At 42.3% G+C, this 21,717-nt stretch overlaps 1 protein-coding gene, 1 long non-coding RNA gene and 2 other non-coding genes across 4 annotated transcripts in view; all 4 read left to right on the top strand.

The window, feature by feature from the left end:
- Positions 1–92: 92 nt before the first annotated feature.
- On the top strand, positions 93–18,946 carry TTF2 (transcription termination factor 2). Its single transcript, XM_027653397.1, has 23 exons — positions 93–165; positions 254–365; positions 554–640; positions 1,759–1,825; positions 2,138–3,079; positions 3,943–4,069; positions 5,202–5,393; positions 5,623–5,780; positions 6,769–6,850; positions 7,164–7,277; positions 8,067–8,217; positions 8,900–9,005; positions 10,016–10,206; positions 11,083–11,236; positions 12,018–12,109; positions 12,829–12,911; positions 13,372–13,511; positions 14,191–14,361; positions 14,957–15,015; positions 16,132–16,285; positions 16,605–16,687; positions 17,670–17,744; positions 18,570–18,946. Exons 1-23 carry the CDS (start codon positions 138–140, stop codon positions 18,712–18,714), a joined length of 3,513 nt encoding a protein of 1,170 aa, XP_027509198.1. The 5' UTR covers positions 93–137; the 3' UTR covers positions 18,715–18,946.
- A 2,165-nt stretch (positions 18,947–21,111) lies between these two features.
- On the top strand, positions 21,112–21,194 carry TRNAL-CAG. Its single transcript has one exon. It is a non-coding gene; the product is annotated as a tRNA-Leu (tRNA).
- A 303-nt stretch (positions 21,195–21,497) lies between these two features.
- Positions 21,498–21,571, top strand: TRNAI-AAU. Its single transcript has one exon. It is a non-coding gene; the product is annotated as a tRNA-Ile (tRNA).
- Positions 21,503–21,717, top strand: part of LOC113951863 — a 5,647-nt gene continuing 5,432 nt past the window's right edge. Inside the window, exon 1 of the long non-coding RNA XR_003529304.1 lies at positions 21,503–21,717. This exon is cut by the window's right edge and continues 4 nt beyond it. This is a non-coding gene — a long non-coding RNA (uncharacterized LOC113951863).

Raw genomic sequence — 21,717 nt, 5'->3', positions numbered from 1 at the left:
TGGGCGGGGCATAGGGAACACAGCGCAGCGGCGATTGGCTGCGCACCACCCTCCTCGCCCCGCGCTGATTGGTCGGTGTGCAGGCGCGGGGCGGGATTGGCTGTTTCGAAGCGCGGACGCGGCGGTGCCGCGCGACCATGGAGGCCGTGCCGTGCGCGGAGCACGGTGAGGGGCGGCCCGGGCGGGAGTGCGGGGGCTGTTGTGTGTGAGGGGGGTCCCGGTCTGACCAGTTCCGCGCTTCCCCCTCCCGCAGGGTCCCTCTGCTTCCTGAAGACGGGCGTCCGCGATGGCCCCAACAAGGGGAAGAGCTTCTACGTGTGCGGGTCGCGGGGCCCCGCGGAGTGCGGCTACGTCCTGCCGGCGCCGTAAGTGCAGGGGGCGGTGGGACAACGGGCACGGGACACAGGCGGCTGCCCTCGGAGAAGCTGAGTGCTGTGTCAGCGCTGTCTGACTCAACGTAGTCTTTGTTTTGTCCCACGTGACAGTTTTTGTTTTGCCGTGGCTTGTTCCCCGTTTTGTCTGTGTTCTTCCGCTTGTCCTTTCCTCCTTTCAGTGTCCCTGCTTCTCAATGCTTGATCCATGAGGGATGCGTGGTGGAGCTGCAGGTCCTGGTCCAGCAGCAGGGCAGACATGAATACGAGTAAGTTCCTCCAATTTTTTAAAAGCTGGATGTCTGCCTTAAAACAGGTAAAACCTACGTTCCTTCTTCTAACTTTATCTTATGTTCAGTGCCTAAAATAATTTTCTTAAACTGCTTATGACTAATGGTCTTTAGTTTATTAGTTACAGGTAAGAAAACTTGAATCCTGTGATTTAGTAGTTTTTCTGTAATGAGGCTTCAACATCCATGTTAGCTGTACCTGTGTCCTGTGGGGAAAGGAGGGCTGTTCTTAGAGCATCTCGTTTTTGTGCCATATTTGAAGACTTAGGATACTACCTCTTAAAAATAGAGATCTTTATTGTTAAGATCAGGAGGCTGTTCACTTTCTTCATTATTTGTGAACAAGTGAAAGGCTTGAACTGCCAGTCTTTCAAAGTGGAAAGGAGGGTTTGTTGTACAGGTTGGAACATTTGGAATTGTTTGATGGCAGCTGACTTGTACTTTTCTTCTAGAATTGAAAAGACTCATCCAGCTTTGAGGCCTTCACTTAGCGTGTTTTCCACTGTTATTAGCAGTTATATCCAATGATAAAAACCTGAGTCATCAGATAATGTTTGTTTTTAACAGAGTTGAACGTGGCTCTGTGGTTGGGTTCATCCAGAACTCGTGATGGTTGCATCAGATTCACCAGTTTTAATTCTGATAAAGTTCTTGCAGTGCTCCTGGTTGGCTGCCGGTTAAAAAAAGAAATCACGTCCAAAGTTTTTCTTTTCCATAGTTGCTTTAAGGTGAGGTGGCCTGTGCAGTGTAACTAAAAGAAGAGCTGTTTCCTTACACCTTGAAATCATAGGATTCTTCTGATGCTCTGAACGTAGATAATACTATTGCCTGAGCAGTTACGGTTTTTTTACTAAAATAAAAAAAAACGGCAACAAAATAAGCCCAAACCCCTATGAATCATTATCCAGATAACAGTGCTTTTTGTAAAAAGCTTTGCTGCCAATGTTCCTGGTCTTTTGTTATGCGAAAGTCTGAAGGTAAAGTACAGATTAAGAGAACTTGTCTGTGATGGTTTTTTGTGTGAAGTACTTTTTAAAGAATGCTTAGAGCTTCTGTACTGGTTTCTGTGGTTCAAATCTTGTTTTAATCTTTGGTAGGTTGTTTTATCGATGCCTTAAGAGTAAGCTGAATGGGAAGAAATGGTGTGGAAGCGTCCCATGGCAGGTATGAGTGTTTTGTTTGTAGTGTAGTATCACCGTATTCCAACATGACTTTTCATTCCTTATCCAGTCATTGCCTCTGAGACTATTTAGTGGGAGATTTTATATTTTCTAGCTGATAAGTTTATCAGCCTTCTGTCCTCTACATGAGACTTCTCTTTCTCCTAAATTGTGTGAAGTCCTGATTCTATTAAAATGATAGGAAAGATGATCTTTGTAGAGGATGAAGGCTTGCTTGAGATGGTCAGGTTCTGTGTATAGTTAACAGGCTTTAATAAGTTGTATGTCAGCATTTACTCACTTGTATGTGTTGCAGGATCCAAAAGCTACCAAAGTGTCAAAAGCCTTAGAATCCCAGCCCAGCACAGCAGCCCTCTCCAATCCCACCAGCCACAGAAATCCATTCAAAGTGCTGGACAAGAATTGTGCACTGTCAGTCTGGAAACAAATGAACCAAGGAAACAGGGAGGAAAGTAAAGCAAAAGGAGTAAAAGCAGAGAAGGAGAGTGTGCTGGTGTCACATAAAGAAAAGAAATCAACCTCTGATTCCTCCGAAGAGATACAACCTCTAGAAGGGCTGAAAACTAAAATGAAACCATCCAAAGGAAGTACAAGTGATCCTGAACTTCAGGAAACTACAGTGTCTGAATCTAAACTTGGCCTTTCTGAGACCAGGAAAGGGAAAAATAGTCTTTGGGAGGAAGAGAAATATGGTGGCAGTGGCAGGGAATCCAAGAAGTCTTCTGAATGTGCGGACAAAGAGCCAGGTGCGAGACCAAAACTCTTTCCACTAAGTCTTGAAAAGCAAAATACAAGTACCAAGACACCAGAGGAGGAGCAACTTGAAGAAAAAAGCTTAAAAATCTATAGGGATAAAGAAACGAGAGAGAAAGGTTGCACTGGTCAGAAAAATGGAGAAATTAAACCAATGGCTAAAGAAGATGCTATTTCTCCAGCAGTACCACCAGCCCACTGTGCTGCCCTGGCAGGAGGAGCAGAGGCAGCGCCACCCAAGGCACAGATCAGACCAGGGCTGCCACAGCCTGCTGGTGAAACCTCTGACAGTGACAGTGATGAAGTACTATTTGTTCACTCCTCATCAGGTAAAAGTAAACCTGAGATAACAGTGGAGATTCCTTCAGGAAAGAGTGTGCTGGGGACATCTTTGCCAGGAGCAGCAGCATCACATCACATGGAAAGACCCCAAGACCGTAAAGAGCTTCATAACCATCTTGTAGTCCAGCTGAAGCAGAAAAAGGTCATTTTTTGTACCTATTTATTTGGGGGTTTTATTATTCTGGATTCAGGGTGACTCCCCTTACTCATGACAGGCATCAGAATACGGTATCACCTCACAGCAGAAACTCAAAATATGATTTAGGAAGATGGGGCAAGGGAGGGAATTCAGCCTATGCACAGACTAGTTGTATTAAGCAGATAGAAGACAATTACCCTTAAGGTAATACAACTTTCTGTATTTGGGAATGCTCAGTTTTGACCTGCCTGAGGTTGTGCCTGTCTTTTACCCAAAAGTAATTTGCATAAAATGGATTAGTGCACAGCCACTTAACTTTTTTAAATAACCTGGCTGTTTCTGATAGTCTCTCTTGGCCTTGTGCAGTAAGAGTGATCTACCTTCAAAAGCTCACATTAAGATGAAATAAACTGTCTGTTTGGTTTTTTTTAATAGTTGCCAATAACTATGTTCTATAGTTTTTATTACCCCCCTGTTTGCCTAGACTTCAGAACATAGCCTCAAAATAAAGTCAGAACAGTTGTTTGTGCTAGTGTAGAAAGAAACATCCAAGTATGTTAAACGTTGGGTGCTTTGAGAGATGTTAAGATTGTCCAAGTTTCTTGAAAACCTGTTTCATAAAAATGGGGATCCCCTGTGTCCTTCCATCTTTTCTAAACAACGTTAAGAGTTAGTTTATTTTCTGCTAAAAGACTATTTAATTGCATTGAATGGCACTTGAAAGCTTTTGGAGATTGCAGAACAGTATCAAAATACAAGTTAATATGGCATAAGATTAGTGGTTTTAAACTTCTGATGTGATTATCCTGTGTTGGCAGAGAACTTGTTAATCATATTCCGATTCTGGTTTCTTTCTTGTTTTGCAGAGTACATTGGCTAGAGTGAACATTCAGCTGCTGCCAGATAAAGGAGAAAGGTTACTAAAGCAAGTGCAGGATTTGGAAGCTGCACTCAGTGCTCTTAACATTTCAACAGCAGATACTAATGAAAAAGGTAGGGCTAAAATTTTTTTGCTCCAGAAACAGCTTGTTTCAAAACAGGTTGTACAAAACAGCTTGTCTTAGAACAGTTGTTAATATTGAGGAAATATAGCATAAACTTATATATGGCATGTGGTCTGTATAAAGTTTGTCTGTTGAGATTCACTGAAGATGAAAAGTGTTAATTGTAAAGTATGAGTCTGGGAGCAGATGAATGGAACAACTGTAATCTTTTCTCTGAAGTGTGGTGGCTTCCCAAGGGAGTTTCCTCCCAGAATTAGGTTCCAGGGCTAGTTTTCCTTCCAGCTTTGGCTACATGATTGAGACAGGTGTCTCTATGAGACTGTGTCAGTGAAGTGTTAACTTCCTCTGTTGCAGTATGGAACCATGCTGTTTATGCATGTCATTGTGTCTGGACTTTTCAGTTACCAGATACAAAATAAGCAGCTTCCAGTTTGCCATTCCTATAAAGTGATATCCTAATTCTACTAACTGGCATTAACCGCCTGTGCAAGAGAGAAGCATTTTGCTGAGTTACCTCTACAATCCCCTCAAACAGAAGAGTTACCTTGTGATCATAGTATCAATTGTGCTGATGAAAAGATCCAGTTTGACAGCTCTGGAAACCAAAGATCCCTAGCAAGGAAGCAGGAGCTCACAAGCTACAACACAACAAAGCAGCCACAGTGCCTTATACCATATCTGGTTTTAAGCAAGACAGACCTTTCTGTGAAGGAGAGAGAAGCTCATGAGTTCTTGCCCATTTGTTCTTGGATGTTTTGGTAGTTTTTGTGTCCAAGATATTGATGAGAAAGATGTCTTCAAAATTAATAAGTCTTCTGGGAACAGTGTGCAAAACTGACGTTGTGTTTGCACTAATCTGATCACAGTTGCAGAGCTCACTGTGTTGCTATAAAACCATATATAGAGGCTGGAGCTGAGCTCATTGCCTGTCACGTAGGAGCAGGCTAAGAGGACACATTTTAGTGTTTGTAGTGGCTCGGGTGATGTGGTGACCTGCTGTGACCACTTAATATTTTGCAAGCAGACTATTGAGCAAAATGAAGGCTCTTCTCTGGGCTCTAGTACGAGGCTCTGAGCTTCACTGTGAAACCTTTATAGACTGTGATTCCTTTCTCCTTCAGGGCAGGATAGCACAAGCAGCAGCTGCCATGAAGAATCTTTGCCTAACCCATGTGACAGGCCAGGTGGTACAAAGTTAATAACACCACTCCCGCTCCAGGATCCTACAGCAAAGGCCTCTTCAGGCTCACAGAGTCACCCCTCTGCTGCTGTTACTTTAGGTTCCAGTGAATATTGTGGCCAAAGTTTTGGAAGTAAGTATAGAAAAATTTTTTTAATTGGGGAGAACACTTTTAAGTACTACTTCTGAAATAATTCTGCAGTCTGGATATATGTGAGAGTACTAAACCTTTTTTGTTACTGTGAGCTGAATATCACCCCCCAGGCATCTGTAGCTGCTGAGGTCAGTCTCGAAGGTGAAGGATCTGCTTTGGAAAGTTATCTTTGTAAAGACATCTTATGCCTAATCCTGTATCTTTGCAGTGAGCTTTGGTATGCAGAATCTATATGGGGGAAGAATGACAGAAGACCGAATCAGGGCTGTACGCAATGCCACATGTGAGGCTATTAATCAGCTTCACAAATCTCTAGAATCCTGTCCAACAAAGCAGACAGTAGCTGAAGATCCCTCTGGATTGAAGGTGGGTTGGCAAGGATGGAGGCTGTCATGCTGATGAATGAAGCAGAACCTCTGAGTGATACCCTAGAGCATCCCTTCCTTTCCACTTTGATGTACTTTGCAGTCTTCATCATGCTGGAAGGAGATGTTCTAATTACATTCCATCTATGGGTGTTGCTTTGTATTGCCAGTACTGGTGTTTTGCCCTCTTGCTGTGGTGCCTTCAGAACACTTAGTGCTTGAATGAAGTAGCAGGGCCTCACACAAAGCAACCAACCCACAACCTTCTGTTTGTACATGACTGGCAGAACAGAGGTGTGAGGAACAGGCTGAGAACCTTATTGTTCTTTTTTCCTGATGAGTTTTAAGAAATAGTCTTTCAAAAAAGTGTTGCAGGTGATTGACTTTGTTCAATGCCACAGATGTTCTGATCTGCCAAAGAGAAACTCCTTGTCTGTCAGGTGATGTAGAACCTGTATTTGAGGTTATATGCAAGGTATTGGAAGGCACATGCCTCTACAAGATGATGTGTTGATGCATATATGTTGTGTCACTTGTCACATCATCTTGGGGCCTCTCAAGTGGTGGGGAAGGCCATTTAATTTTTTGTGATGGTAGTATGTAATCCCTCTTCCTCTTTTAAGAGGCTATAGGGGTCTTAGACTTGTGGGAAAAGGGGAAGTGTTCTCAATGCCTTTCCTTGACAGTGATACCTGTTGTGAGCAAGGTAGTCCTGGGTGGATTTTCCACCTGCTCTCTCAGAGCACCATGAGGCACTGGGTTGGTTTGTCTGTGAAGCATTAGGAAGACTCATCAATGGTACTGCTGACCTCCTGTCTGCAGGAGTTGCTTACCTTGGGTATCCCAGTCCATGTGGAAAAAGAACAAGAATGTAAACTCCTTTTAGTAAGATGGTAGTAGAACAGTTCAGCAGGATGATTGGTACAGGAAGCAGAAGTGTCTGAGTTTTGCAAGGTGTTTGCTTCAAATCCTCTGTCTTGCCCTCTCAGATTCCATTGCTGCTGCACCAAAAACAGGCACTCGCCTGGCTACTCTGGAGAGAGAGTCAGAGGCCGTGTGGAGGAATTCTGGGTAAGCAACAGAACAGGAAAGTGGATTTTGGGGGGCAGATTTATGGCAGCAGCAGTTTGGCATGTGGCTTCCTTGGAGGCCAATAACTAGTTATTTTGTAGGAATGTTGAAAGGGCTGTTTGGTATAGGCTACCCTATTACCAGTTACAGCTGTTAACAATTACAAAATTATACCCTGAAATTTTCATACGTGTGTTTTTTATTTTCTGGGCTCCCCAGGGCAATTTCTTTTGTAGTATTTACCTCAGTGTAGGTCTGAGCTAAGGGGGCTCATTTCTGCAGCCCATCACAACTTCTGTGTGTCTCTTTCCAGCGGATGACATGGGCTTGGGGAAGACTCTAACGATGATTGCTCTCATTCTGGCCCAGAAACAGCTGAAGACAGAGAAAAGAAAGGAGACCTTAGACATATGGCTATCAAAAAATGGTACAGGTTTTATATTGAATAATAAAAATGAATTTATAATATTATAATTTATAATGAATATTTTATATTCATTACTTTATATTGTTTGGGTATTTATTTTTTAGTGACTATTTTCCTGAAACAATTAAAGCCAGAATATGCTGTTTTGAAAAAAGTTTCATAGTTTTTTAAGCATAAGCAAACATATGCATAGTTTTCATAAGAACTTAAAATAGTCACTACTCACCTCCCTGTGACTGATCTTTTTTCTTTTCCCCCTCACCTCCAAGATTACTTTTATTTTATCCATAGGCATTAGGGATGTTAGAGTTTTAAAAGAGTACTGTTTCTGTGTCCATAACCTGTTACTGTCTGCATCCTCATGAGACTGGCTGGACTACTTTTTCCTGTATTGCCAAGTTTACTGACTGTGTGGATGTGTTCTTCCTGTGTAGTTCAAAATGGTAACATTTCAGTCTTCTAGAATAGGAAAGAAGAATTTACTCGATACTGTGTTCTCAGTAGGTATTAGAGTTAGTTCTTGTGTTCTAACCTTTCAGGCTTATCCAGAGGAAGTGCACAGGTATATAGCATAACTGAGCAGACAGGAAGTGATGCATTAGTGTTTAAGTGGATTTCTTCCCCACCCAGAACTAACAGTCCTCAAGAGTGTAACGTAGAGATGTTCACAAACTGTGCTCACAGGAAAAGTGGACCAGTCTTCTTAATTGTTATGAATTTCCAAAACTTCTGTCTTTTTTCTAGTCTAATGTGAAGACATTGAAACCTGTCTGCAATATTTCCTTTCAGATTCCACTGTTGTCCCTTCCCATGGCACTTTAATCATATGTCCTGCATCCTTGATCCATCACTGGAAGAAAGAGATTGACAAACGTGTGGCCTTTGGCAAACTGAGAGTCTATTTGTACCATGGGGCAAACAGAGATAAACATGCAGAGGTGTAAGTGCTAAACCATAAATATGACCAAGAAAGGTAAAATACTATGTAGCAAGAGATTGTGTTATCAAAGTTGAAATTCAGTGGTTGTAGAATGATGAAAGAATGTGAAGTGTGGAAATGCAGAGGATCTTCAAGGTCAAGCTGATGTCTGCTGTCAAGGTGTATATAGCAAAACATTTATGGCCTGTACCCATACTGAGTGGTTCTGGTGGAGGCTGTTGTTGCTTCTGATAGGAAAAAAGGGTGTATATTCTCTAAAACATCTCTTGCTTGTGGAGATCATCAGTGGCAGTTTCTCCTATGCTTGTATTTTGTGGTTGTTGTGGTTTTTTAAATCAGCTCTATGTATAGATCAGAAAATTGTCTACACTCTTCATGCTGAGCAATATTTCTAGGTGCAGTATTTCTAAGCAGGATTCATCCCATGTGATGTGCATTCTGTACCACTGGTTTTTACTGTCATCTTGAGCTTGCTGTGTCTACTTTCAGTGATTATAAAATGGGGACAATGCGTCCTTCCCGTTTGACTGCTAGGAAGCTCAGTTTTTTGTAGAACTCAGCATTTCAGCTCCTGTAGAACTGTGTTGTTCTTAAACGTATCCTTCAGCATGCATTTTGTCTGTCTTGCAAAAGGAATTCCTCACTTGTTCTTGCTCCTGATTACTACTTTCCCTTTGTCAAGGCTTTCTGGATATGATGTTGTTGTCACAACCTACAGCCTTCTCTCCAAGGAGGTCCCCACAAGCAAGGAGGAGGGGGAAGTCCCTGCTGAGGACCATGATGTGGGGGTGAGAAGCCAAACTGTTGATAGGGAAATGCCTTAAGGTTTTGTTCTGAGGTGTTGCAAAGCCATTGTTGCTTCAAGTAGCACCTATTATGTGCTACAGTGAGCAGCAGCTTGAATTTTTCTTTTCCATAAGCCCCTGTTGAGTTTGCACAGTAAAAATAAAGTGATGAAAGTGCTGTGAAGTGCAGAAAGACAATGTTGACCAATACTCACAATGAATCTGTTCTGTAGAATCATAGAATATGCTACATTGAATACAGTGGAAATGTTTTAAAAAGTGATTTTAAGGATGTAGTGATGAATCTTGTACTCTTTCTTTTGAGGTGAAGGAGCACTAGAAACTCCCATTTGATGTTCTGTGTTGTTTGATGTCACTTTAATCTACTAGAAATCTATTGTGCTCAGGCTCTGGGTCAGTCTGAACTGAGACTGAGGCAACTGATGTGCTGCCTTGAATAAACAGCAGCGTGTTGGCTAGGCCATGAAAATAAATAAGTGCTTTCTGAATGCTAACCAAAATGACTATACAGCATAGAGGAATCCCCTTGCTAGTGTGGATACTGCTGTCTCCTACCTCTGTGTACAGATCTAGATGTAGCTTTTCTTAAAGAAAACAGGACTTTGAATTTCCTGAAACTTCTAGGGGGCATCTGTAAAACTGTTGAGAGATCAGAATAATTATATGTGGTCCTTGGTCTCAGCCTAGAAAAACTTATATGAAATGCCTCTTTGGAAGCAAGAAGTGATGTAAAAAAAGCAAGAAAAACAGCAAAATATCAGAATTTTTTATTAGAAACAGGTAAATATGTCATAGTCTTCAGCTTATAAACCATCATGGAAGCTTTAAAGAGCTTTAAATTTTTGGACACCATTTCTTACCTGACAGAACACAAATTGCTGCTGACTAACATCAGGAAAAGGCTTCTTGCTTGAAAAATATGTTTGCTTGTGGCTCTTTGGAGAGCCTAGCAAAGTTACTGCTCTAGGTTATAAATACCCTTTTTCTTTCAGAGTGGGTCATCTCCCTGTTCCCCCCTGCTCAGGGTAGTTTGGGCTCGACTTATACTGGATGAAGCTCACAATATTAAAAACCCAAGGACTCAAACCTCCATAGCTGTGTGCAAGCTGAGAGCCAGTGCCAGGTGGGCTGTCACTGGGACACCGATACAGAACAACTTGCTGGATATGTACTCCCTCCTGAGGTGAGCTGGCTGCACATGACCACATGGACAGGGAGCCGATCCTAGTAATTCTTCTCTGATGAAATGCTGAAGTCGTTTCTTAGTTTGAGATGTTTCTGAGATGGTGGAGTAGTGAGACTGGTTATATTAACATTTCAGGCATGTGCAAAGCTGGTGGCTGAGGCACAAAGTTGACTGTGTGTCTACTGCTGGTTTTGTGCTTTTGTGTAGCTTTTCTCCTTCCAGGAAGGACAGAGGGGAAATTACCTCAGATCTGTGTCTCCAGGATGAATATTCACACAACTAATTGTAATGAACAGAAGTTTTGTGAGTTTCTCCTTGTTGCTACCAGAGCAGCCAGGGAGGACCTTCTTAGACTGTTGTGCTACAAGAGCATTGAAGGAAAGGGTGAAAACTTTGGCCTCTCTGAACAAATGATAAACAGATGCTTTTCTTTGCTGAGGGGGGGAAAGATTACAAATGGTGTTGGACAAGCAGAGAGAACTTGCATTTGAATTTAATTTTGGATAGTTGAAATTAATTTTCAAGTAAGAAGCCTGGTATTTTGAAATAACAAATGAATATGCTTTTTGGCAAGTGCCTCTGCACCTTGATGTCCTTCATTTGCTGGTGATGCTTGGAGACATAATGGGCTGAGAGGAAGTGATGGGTACAGCATCAGAAAGAGGTGCTTACACTGTTAGTGATGATAAGACTTTTCAGCAAGCAAGTTTTCGCCACCATTAGACTGGAAGTGTTTTACTGCTGCTTGGTAATGCAGTTACAGGATTTGGAAATGGTTTGTTTTGGATAGCAAGGAATTTGGTTCTGGTCACTCAAGAGCAACTGAAGAACTCTTCTTCCCTTAGTATGAAGTCTCCTTCCTTCCTGTCATAGGTTTCTACGTTGCTCTCCTTTTGATGAATACAAAGTGTGGAAGTACCAGGTAGACAACAACACAAAGAAGGGAGCAGAGAGGCTAAGCCTCTTAACTAGGAGCCTCTTACTGCAGAGAACTAAGAACCAGCTGGATTCAGCTGGCAAGCCCTTGGTAAGAACTTCACCCTACACAACTATACCATCATTCCATGGTTGTCCTTGTAGCAGACACTCATGTCTGCTTATTTACATACATAAATTTGTTAATGGATGGATTTTCCTGTCTACTGCAGTCTCTTGAGCAAGAGAAGCAAATGCCTGTGGGATGCTTTTCCAGTTGCTTATCCAGAAAGCAGAAATATACACAATGATTAAACCTTTGTTATAAATTACACGCAGACAAGAACATGCCAAGTAATTGCAAGTAGATGGCCACTTATGTGGAAAGTTAGCCTAGGCTGCCCAACTAGATCTCTGAGAATCAGAGCTGCTACCTGTCAAATGGACCTGGTGTGTGCTGGAGCATTGGCTTTCTGCATAACTCTTTACAAATAGTCTATTTAACTGAGCTCACTGGTCTGTCTGTAAGCCTTTGAAAGGTGTAGTTTTGGAGTACTTTCTGATTCTGAATGAGGAAATGAGAAGCTACTTTTACAACGCCAAAAATTGATCCCTCTGTGGTCATTACAGAGCAGTTCATATTGAGTAGCTCATGCCTCTTGTTCTCAGATGAATCGGAATAAAAGTTTTTATCTTGAGTGTTAACCAGGCTTCTTGGAGTTCTGTGAGTATCTATGTTGTGTCATAGTTGCATTAATACACATAGCTTTAAATAATAAACAGCTATGTTCTGAGACTTAAAATAGTGTGTTAGATCTTTGATTGCTGATATTTGTGATGCTCTGTAAGATTTTTGCCCTGTATTCATCTGATCCTGTCAATTTGTACCTCAGGTACCTCTGCCCCAGCGTAGCACACGGTTGCATCAGTTAAAACTTTCAGCAGAGGAGCAGTCTGTGTACAATGTGCTCTTTGCAAGATCCAGGTATGAATGTGGGTAGAGATACTGTATTTTGTGGTTTTGTTTCTTACTGGTGTGAAAATCAAGAAAAGAAATTCATTTTAGATGAAAAGAGTTATTGGACAAACTCCTGTTAATTTTTTCCCTTTCTGACTTACCTGTTAAGTATGTTTGAAAATACATTGCTTGTACTGGTAGTAGGCAAAAATGATTAATTTCTTTTCTCCCAGAGGTTCATGCCTTGTATGAGCTTTGTGTTCTAGACTGACACTTAATCTCATTGATTTCAAGGTGCCAAAGACTTGGAATTGCAACAGTAGTTCTGATGTGCCAGCACCTGTAAAGGAGAGAATTGTTATCTTTGCTCTGTGATACTTGTGCAATCAGAAATTATTCTGGCCTCTCCAGATGGTTGTAATGCAAGCCAGCATCACTTGGTGTTCTCCCAGGGTCTCTTTTAGTGGTGTCAATGTAAATAGTTTTTATTCCTTTTAAATATACATTTAAAGGTGTCCTTATACTCAAGGTATTCCAATAAGCGGACTTGCTGCTTTTTGTGATTTCCAAAATGGATCTTGGTTTTGATTGTACTCAAGTTAAACAAAACTGGTGGTTTTTTATGACATTTTGTGATGATTAATGAAACCTTCCTTTTAAAGCATCATCAGCTTGCTTGTTAAGCTCAGGGCCTTCTTACCTTTTTTCCTGCTGTACATTCCAGTGTCTTTGTCTTGTTTTTGCAGGTCAACACTGCAATCCTACCTAAAGAGACAAGAGCAGAAAAATGAAAACAGAGAATATGCTGGTGGTAACCCATTTGAGAAAGGTTTGAGCATACCCTCCTCTGAAAACATTTGCAAAGTGGCTCTTTAAGTGCCCCTTAACAAGGGGGAACAGACCTGGCCACATGGGGGCAGGACTTAGAAATTCTTTGGATAATGATCCCCTGATGTTACAGAGAAGTCTACCATAGTATTCCAAAAGTATATTCTCACTGTTGTGGCTCTTGGAAAATCTCTAACCTCTTTGGGTCTGAAATTTCTTTCTGAAGTACAGGTCTCACTGCTCAGATGATAGATCTCAGTGTTATAAGGTATTCTGACTTGTCTTGTTGTCTTTTTCCTTTTTTTTTTAAGTGGGAGTTGATGGGTTCCTATGTTTAATCAGGTATTTGCTTGCCTGTTGATTCTTGTCTCTTATTGATGAATCTCTTCCTGGAGGTGGCTGGGCAGTGCTTGGAAATGACTCCAAGAGCTCTTTATGTTTTGTCTTCCCTTCCTCTGCAGTTGCACAAGAATTTGGAGTCAGTCAAAAGGAATTTTTAGCAGGCTCACAAAGTGCCTCCCAGGTCTCAAGCACTGTCCACGTCTTATCCATGCTCTTGAGGCTCCGTCAGTGCTGCTGCCATCTCTCCTTACTGAAAGTGGTAATTGCATTGTATTGTATTGTATTGTGAGGTCTTTTGTGGAGATTTTTGAGTGTTTCTTTAAGTGAGCAGACTGTAACGCCCTTGCATCTCTTAGCATGACTTATATGGGCAGCTGTGTCTCTGGAAATACTTTATTTAGATTTTAAAAACCCAACCAAACAGAATTTTAATGTGAAAGAAGTCTTTGTCTTAACCTAACCTTGAAAAGTGCACAAGTGTAGCCTGTTTTAAGGGCTTGTGTTTTGGAGAGCTCTGTAAATGCTTTGATTGAATGCAATGCCTTGCATGAAGCAGATTAATCTTTCAAAAGTTCTTGGCCCTGTCATATAAAGCAGCTGTAGAATAAATTCAGCTATTAAGGGAACAGGCAGGAATTTATCTTCTAACGTCTTTCATCCTGCAGTTGTTAAATGCTATGGGAGAGGGCATCTGAGGAGACTGGACCATAGAAAATGCCGAAGCTCACATGCTTTCCTTACACTGCCCCTTCTTAGGGAAGGGCCCAAAGGGACTGTTAGTCTGACCCACTAGTGTTCCTCAATCGTTTTATCTTCATATTGCACAGCATCCTTCAAACCCACTGTATTCAGCAGACATTGTGCAGACTGTGGATCAGTACTGAATTTGATCTCAGCCTTGACTGTGATCCCTTATTATATTGCTTTCTTTCCCACAGGCTCTGGACCAAGTTAACTTGAACAGTGAAGGTCTTTCCCTTTCCGTTGAGGAACAACTTGGTGCTTTGACACTGTCTGAGCTCCAGACTCCTGATTCCCAATCAACAGTCTACCTCAATGGCACAGCTTTTAAAACAGATATCTTTGAAATCACCAGGGAGAGCTCAAAGGTATTCTGGTTGTGGCTTTCTTACCTTCCTTGAGAAGCTTGGATTTCAGCACTTTGCCTTTTAAATTATTAATGAATTGTCACACCTTGGTAATTGCAGATCAGGCTAAGTTGTCAATTTAGATGAAATCAGATGTGTAGATTGATAGCCTGCTGAACTCCTTCTGGGAAGGCTCCAGCTTCTCAGATGTTAAGGAGTGCTTTTAGTAAAGCTGTGAGAATCTGACTGCTGAAAAACTGTCAGTGAAAATCTTAAACACTGGCTTCACAGAAGTTCAGAAAAGCTTGCATGTGAGACCATGGTGCTTGTGAAAAGCTAGAAAAAATTGGATGGCAGCAAGAGGAGAGATGGCAATAACTTGGCTTTTCACAGGAAGATTGTAATCTATAAGATATGTTTGTATGATTTGATTTCTTGACACACTTTTCTGTGGTGGTAGTGTTCTTACCAATGACTCTTAAAATCTCTTTGAAGTCTAAGCACAGGAGAAGTTCCAGTTGAAAAGCTATTTTGATCTCTTTCTATTTTCATGAAGAGTAGCCAGTCATGAACTGGATTATGAGCAAGCAGACTAACCTTTTTCTTTTTCCTGCAGATAGCTTACCTCTTGGCTGAACTGAAAACTATTCAGAGTCACTCAGAGCCTCAGAAAAGGTTAGTGAGCTTGTCCTCTTCTTTAGTCATAGTGATTTAGAGAAGCATGTTACTTGACAACAGCAGAAATAGTTTAAAATAATGGAATACAAAACTCCTGGTGTGGTAAAATGGCGGCAGTGCTGCAATAGTTGAACACAGATTTTGAGGAAAAAAAAACTAAGACAAAAGAAGGGAATTTAAGATGTAGGTCAGTGTAAACATAACGGAACGTGTGAGAAATCTCAGGCTTTGAGGCCCAGAAGGACTCTCTTCTCCAAAAACAGAATTGGAAATAACTTGTTTGTGCTGACAAATATTTGTCCTCAGCTCTGCAACCCATGCCACAGCCCCCAAAAAAGTGGAGGAATAAAGAAGAGGTTAAATCTGAACCTGTTTGAGATAAAGGAATGCATTGATCAGAGGGCCTGTAGTGCAGCTGAAGTCCTGCACTCTCACTGTGCAGGTTCTCCCTGTCTTTGCTGTGCACCAAACTGCAGTGATACAGGGGTTTCTGCTTGGTTTTGTTAAAAGTGTAGAATGCTCTTACAGGTGTGTGGCTGTGAAGCAGTGACACCTGTGTTATGTTAGGGGTCAGTTGGAAGGGGGAATCATGTTGGGCATTTCTAGAATTGCACCATATGTAGAAATCTTTTGTCCAGAGTCTTTTCCAAAATTAATCCCCATCATGAGAATGGGAACACCAACATTGCTTTTGTTCCCTTCCAAGAAGCTATTGAACAAATTATTGCCTCACAAACTCTTTAGTCCACAACCTGGTGAGTGAGAGGCTCCAATTAATCCAAGTTGGTGTTGCAATTGATTCTTGTGTACTGCAGAAAAAGCTCAGCATTGTGACTTGGAATTGTGATTGGTAGGTGGAAATGTAAAATCCAAAAATAGAGGTGAAAGTTACAGCCTTAATTTACCTGAAGTTTATTGGATATTAGCCTTCCACAGGAGGTTCTACCGCTACACCTAGAGGTGAATCTATTTCTGAATTGGGAAGGGGCTTGGTTGCAGTTTGCAGCTGGGAAGAGTGACTGAATTGTTGTCTCCTCCTGGGTGAGACAGTGCAGTAACCAGCCTGTTCCAGTCCACACAGACCTTGTCATAAGCTCCCTGCTCCCTTTCCAGTGTTGTTGTCTCCCAGTGGACGAGTATGCTGAAAGTTGTGGCTGTGCACCTCCAGCGACTGGGGCTGAAGTACGCAACAGTGGACGGCTCTGTCAATCCTAAACAGAGAATGGACGTGGTAGAAGAGTTCAATTGCAATCCTAAAGGGCCTCAGGTATGCAATCAGGGCAGAGAAATAGTCCCTAGTGCTGCTACGAGCAGCTGTGATAGCTGACTTTGTGATTGCATTTGCTGGCACTACTGTCATTTGGACCTCTACATGCCAAGATCAACAGAGAAAGGGGTAGCTGTAAAAACAAATGTACATCTTATAATGGGAAGAAGGAGCTGCTACAAAGCTCCTTTTGATGTCCACCTTCTGTACTAAAATCAACTCCAAAGCTAGTTCAAAGGTTGTCTAAATCTTCAGTGTGTTCAAATGAAGCATTTGTTTTTTGGAAATGGGCTCCCTAACTCTCTTTTGGCCTTTGAAGGTAATGTTGGTCTCATTGCTGGCTGGAGGCGTTGGCCTGAACTTGACTGGAGGAAACCATCTCTTTCTCCTTGACATGCACTGGTAAAAAGAAACAAAAGTTACATCTCTGAGAGTATATATTGGGCATATTGCTTTACTTTCTCACCACATGTATTATGATGTCTGATACAACTGGGATAGGAGGGCAATGTAAGGGCTAGAGTTAATTGTAGGAAAGTTTTTTTGCTATAGCTTTCACCCAAGACACTAATTAGTCAATCCAATGAAATACAGTTCTCTAGGGGTAAGAAAATAGAGGAGTATAACAGCAATCCAAAGAGGCAAGTATGCAGCTCTGTATCACAAAAGGCTAGTGGGCACCTACCTTAATTTCCTGCAGTAGTGAAAATGGTACAGTAGTGCCTACAGGCAATTTTGTCTTGAAACAAATCAATTGTGTTGAGCGTAGTCAGTGACTGGGCATAACTAAAGTACCTTTGGGTTTTACATATTTTATTATGAAAAATGTGCTTGAGCTCCTGATATTTGTTGTCCCTCGTCAAAGTCAGAATTGCAGTTTTTTTAAACTAAATGTTGCTTATGGGAATTTACAAAGCAAACTAATGTGCCTCATTGTAAAACCAGCTGCTGAGTAGCAGCCTTAAGGAGATGGTTCTGCAATATTGAAGTTACACGAACAAGTATTCCCTATAACTTTGTCAAATGGAACCATTTCTTATCCAAATATTCTTGAGTGATGACCTCTTTCACTGGGGTTTGCCTTTCTGCTTCATTCTCTTTCCTCACCAGCTATGGGCTTTCTCTGAGTACTAACTGTTGGCCAGAAATATGGGGCTACATGGACCAGTGGTCTAAGGCATACAGCTGGCTTTTTGTGGAGTTGTAGCATTCTTCTACCCAAGGCCAAGGGAAATACAACCAGGGTGAATACTGGCCAGCAAGCCTCTAAACCTAAGGTAACCTGGGTGCAGTTTTAGCTCTACAGAGGATGAAAACAGGATACACTGCAGGCAGGAAAAAGAGGCATCTGGTTTTTTTAATATTTTTTTTTTTAACCTTGCAGGAATCCTGCTCTTGAGGACCAGGCATGTGACCGCATATACCGAGTGGGGCAGCAGAAGGACGTTGTGATACACAGGTCAGGATTTTACTTAGCAGTAAATGAGGCAGCTGCTGCCCATGTGCTGTCTGGCTTTAATCAGTGAGACAAGGCCTTGACTTCTTTACTTAGAGCTAGACACAAGGTCTGACAGTGGGTTTGGGCACTGAGATAGAACTCATGAAAACATTTTTATGTGGCACTTGCCTGCGTATTGCTGTCCTGATAGCTAGCAGGGATTTCTTATTTTTCAGCCTGTGATTTAGTGGGAATGTCCTGTTCATTCCTGAGAATAATTTAGGTGCCTAACCATTTCTGTTAATTCAGTGGAGGTTTTTCACCTAAGCCTGGACCTTTCTAGTATCACTAATAACATCATAAAGAACACTTCTATTAAGTGGCAAAGTGGATTTTTAAAAAAGCATCTATAACTAAGACCTAAAAGTCTAACTTAGTTATTGTAAATGCACAGCTCATTAAAGACACCGGAATCCAAAGTGCTGCTTTGGGTACAATGATCTTGGTAAATAGATGCCATCAGTTATGAAACAGTCATTTCAGGATTTTGTCACAGAATTACTGCTGCTTCAGATGACCGAAGTTGAGGCTTTAAGTTCATCAGGCTTATATTTGAAAGGTTATAATATTTGGATATGAGGACAGCTGGTTTCTGTTCAGAGGTATATTGTGTCAGTCACACAATAGAATAATTATTAATTTCTGAGACAAGTCTTTGGGAATTTGCTGGGAAAGTCCATAAATAATGCTGACACTTGCTTCTAGCATTTGAGATGATGTGGCTTAGTTTTGTTGGGGGTTTTTTGGTAGGTTTTCTTGGGGTGTTTTTGTTTTTGTTTTTTTTAGGTTTGTCTGTGAAGGAACAGTAGAAGAAAAGATCCTGCAACTCCAGAAGACAAAGAAAGGTCTCGCCCAGCAGGTTCTGTCAGGCAAAGGAGAGGCCCTCACTAAGCTCACTCTGGCTGACCTCAAAGTTCTCTTTGGCATCTAATTATCTTTTTCAACACCCAGCAGAACGTAATTTATACTTACAAGTAATGGTGCAGACTTCAACAAAAGATTTCTGGTTTGAGGTGGTCATTTATTTTAAACAAATAACTACATTTTTTAACTGTTCTGGGAAGTTATCAACTTCAAGAATTTGTTTCAATACTAAAATTAGATGGTGTATCCATCTAAGATGTTGTTTTAAAACACTTTTAAATAAATATTTGAAACAAAAATGTGCTTATTTCTTGGGGTTTTATGTGTACTTTTTAGTTAGAAAACTTTCATTTTCAGCACAGGAGATGCACAGGAGTAAGTGAAATAACAAGAGAGACAAACATGAGGTAGGAGAGTTGAGAAGGTTGAGTGATGAGGTTGGGCAGGTGTGAAGGAAGCAAAAAAAAAAAATTTTGAGCACGATGCTGTAAACTTTAGAATCTGTAACAAAATTAAGGAAGGACTTCGAGAAATACTTCACCTTCTCTTTTGTTCTTAGGAGGTCTTCTTATATCTAATTGAAGAACCATTTTTCTATCCTGCTCCAAGTTTTTATTCAAGCTGGGAGCTAGATTTCTGTTATGTTCCTATGAAACAGAACCTGAGTTCCTGATTGTTGTGGGGTTTTTTTTCTTCTGCATATTTAATATAAGACTAAGGTTTCCTTTATGCAAGTCTTTTCATGTATAGACTATTCTTGCTTAGCAGATGGTCACATTTTGTTAATAGCAGATGAGTTGCAAGTCCTTGGTTAATGGTCTCTAGTCTCTCTCTTATCAGAAGTGGTGTGTGCAGGTGAGTGACATTTTTAGGCAAGTAATTTTTTAATTACTGTTGCATCTTCTCTGTTTCCATTTCCCTTTTCTGCATCCCTGGCCATATGCACTGCACATTCTAATTCTCTATTGATTACACTATTTCTCTGGGATTTGTTGCAGTTCCCACAAGCTCCATACCAAACAAGGGCGTTTGACAAGTTTAATGCTAAATGGTAGAGCATGACAAGTTAGAATGCTATTATGAAACCAGGTCTTGATTCCCTTATGGTCATTCCGTATGGAATAAGGGTAATGGCATTTGGTAAGCCTTTGAGTAAAGGACAGACCTATTTGCAGTGCCTTGATGAAGTATGATGTCTGTGTTAGTCATTTCTCTTACCAGCCTTGACGTGATGTGCAAGGGAAGCTGTGGAATTATTCCAGTTTATTGCACCGATACAGGCACCAGGGGACACAAAAATAATAATGAGTATCTTTTTGTGTGTGTGTGTGTCCATTAATTCAACCGTGGTGGTAGGACCTTGAGTGGCTCTCAGAACCAAGGAATTCTGTGCAACTTGAGCAATTTAATCATAATCTCAGTTTGGGGAACATTGGGGGAACGCTGCTTATTTGCCTCGCTCTGCTGGTTTTCTGAAAAACATACCAGAACATCTGTTTGTTCACCTACCCTCTGGTCTGAGCTCCTCTCCCTTTCCTTGGAGCTACTGTTACCCTAGCAGGTTTCCCTCTTTAAGGGGGATTACTAAGGATAGTTTAAAACACTTTATTTTCACCTTATCCCCTCATTTAGCCTTTGGAATGTGACTGTAGTCTCAATGCAGTGTACGTGCTGTGTGTACTGGATATTGCTATGGGCATTAATTACTTTTTTTTTATTTCTATTAAGGTCTCCCCAGGAAAGGGTTTCAGGCTTTCCTAGGAAACCCATACAATTTATGGGATATGAGGTGACATTCATCTTAGTTCTGAGGAAATTCTTAAATTGAAGGTCTAGCACATACCTCTACCTATCGTCTCCTGAAATGGCAAATTTACTGCTGCAAAGAGCAGCAGAATGTGTGGTTTTGGTATTCAAGGTCAAATTTTTAAAGGAGTTTTGTTGCAGGGATAAGTGATTTGACTTTGTCTCGCACTGTTACCTACAGAACTGAACAAAACCATGTCTCTAAACAATGTTAGCTCATGTATAACCTGGTATTTGCAACACAGAAGTGTTAGGGTCTCTTGTAGAGGGGCTGAGAGTAGCATTCACCTCTGGTCAAATGATGGCATGACAGAATAGCGATTCAAGGTGCTGAGCGGTGGTTTAGGTTGATATTTCCAGGGGGAGGATTATGCACTGGGCTGGTGTATACACAGCCTGGGTGCAGAGCATAGGCCCGAGGCTGCAGGGGAGAGCCGGGGTGTTGCGGTGCCATGGCATTGTCCTTCCTTAGCCCTGTCCGCTGCTGACAGCCCCCTTTTGCCGCTGCTCCCACGTAAGGTGCTCCCTGTCCCGTTCAGGTGCGGGAAGAAAAGCAGGTAATTGCTCCGTGTGCCCGTGGATCAGGTGGGGGTTGCTCGGACCGGGGCTCGGGGGGGCAGCGGAGCCGATTGAGGCCGGCCGAGAAATTCGCCCAGCGGTCAGGATGGCCGAGCGGTCTAAGGCGCTGCGTTCAGGTCGCAGTCTCCCCTGGAGGCGTGGGTTCGAATCCCACTCCTGACAACAGTGTTTTTGCCCGCGCCCAGTGCGGGCGCATTTTGACGCGCGGTGCCGCCTGGCCCCGACAAGTGTGGATGGGGGCAGAGGGGCCGCCCTGTCTGCGCCCACCCCACGTGGGCGAGCGGAGGAGGGAGCTGTGCCACGGACACGCGTGGTGCCCGCACGTTCGTGCCTCTGTCCAGCGCGGGCGACGGCGCCACGGACGCCAAGGGAGGGAATCCGCTCCCCAGCAAACAGAGGGGTCGCGGTCACGGTCGCTCCGCCCTCAGTCCTGGATGGGGAGCGCTGCTATAAATGTCCCCGACTGGCCGGTTAGCTCAGTTGGTTAGAGCGTGGTGCTAATAACGCCAAGGTCGCGGGTTCGATCCCCGTACGGGCCAAAGTAGTCCTTTTGAGCCCGTCTCCCTTTTGGGGGCTGCTGGTGCTGTTTCTCCCCCGCCCTCTTTGTGCCGATCAGCGGAAGGGAGAGGTAAAACCGCCCTTTTGGTGCCGCCTGGACCTTGTCGTGGTCACCCACGGAGCAGAG

The sequence above is a fragment of the Corapipo altera genome, unplaced genomic scaffold (assembly GCF_003945725.1).
Source record: "Corapipo altera isolate COAL_440 unplaced genomic scaffold, ASM394572v1 61, whole genome shotgun sequence".
Lineage (NCBI taxonomy): Eukaryota > Metazoa > Chordata > Aves > Passeriformes > Pipridae > Corapipo > Corapipo altera.
The sequence above is the reverse complement of the archived record's forward strand: the minus strand, read 5'-3'. Positions and strand labels throughout refer to the sequence as shown.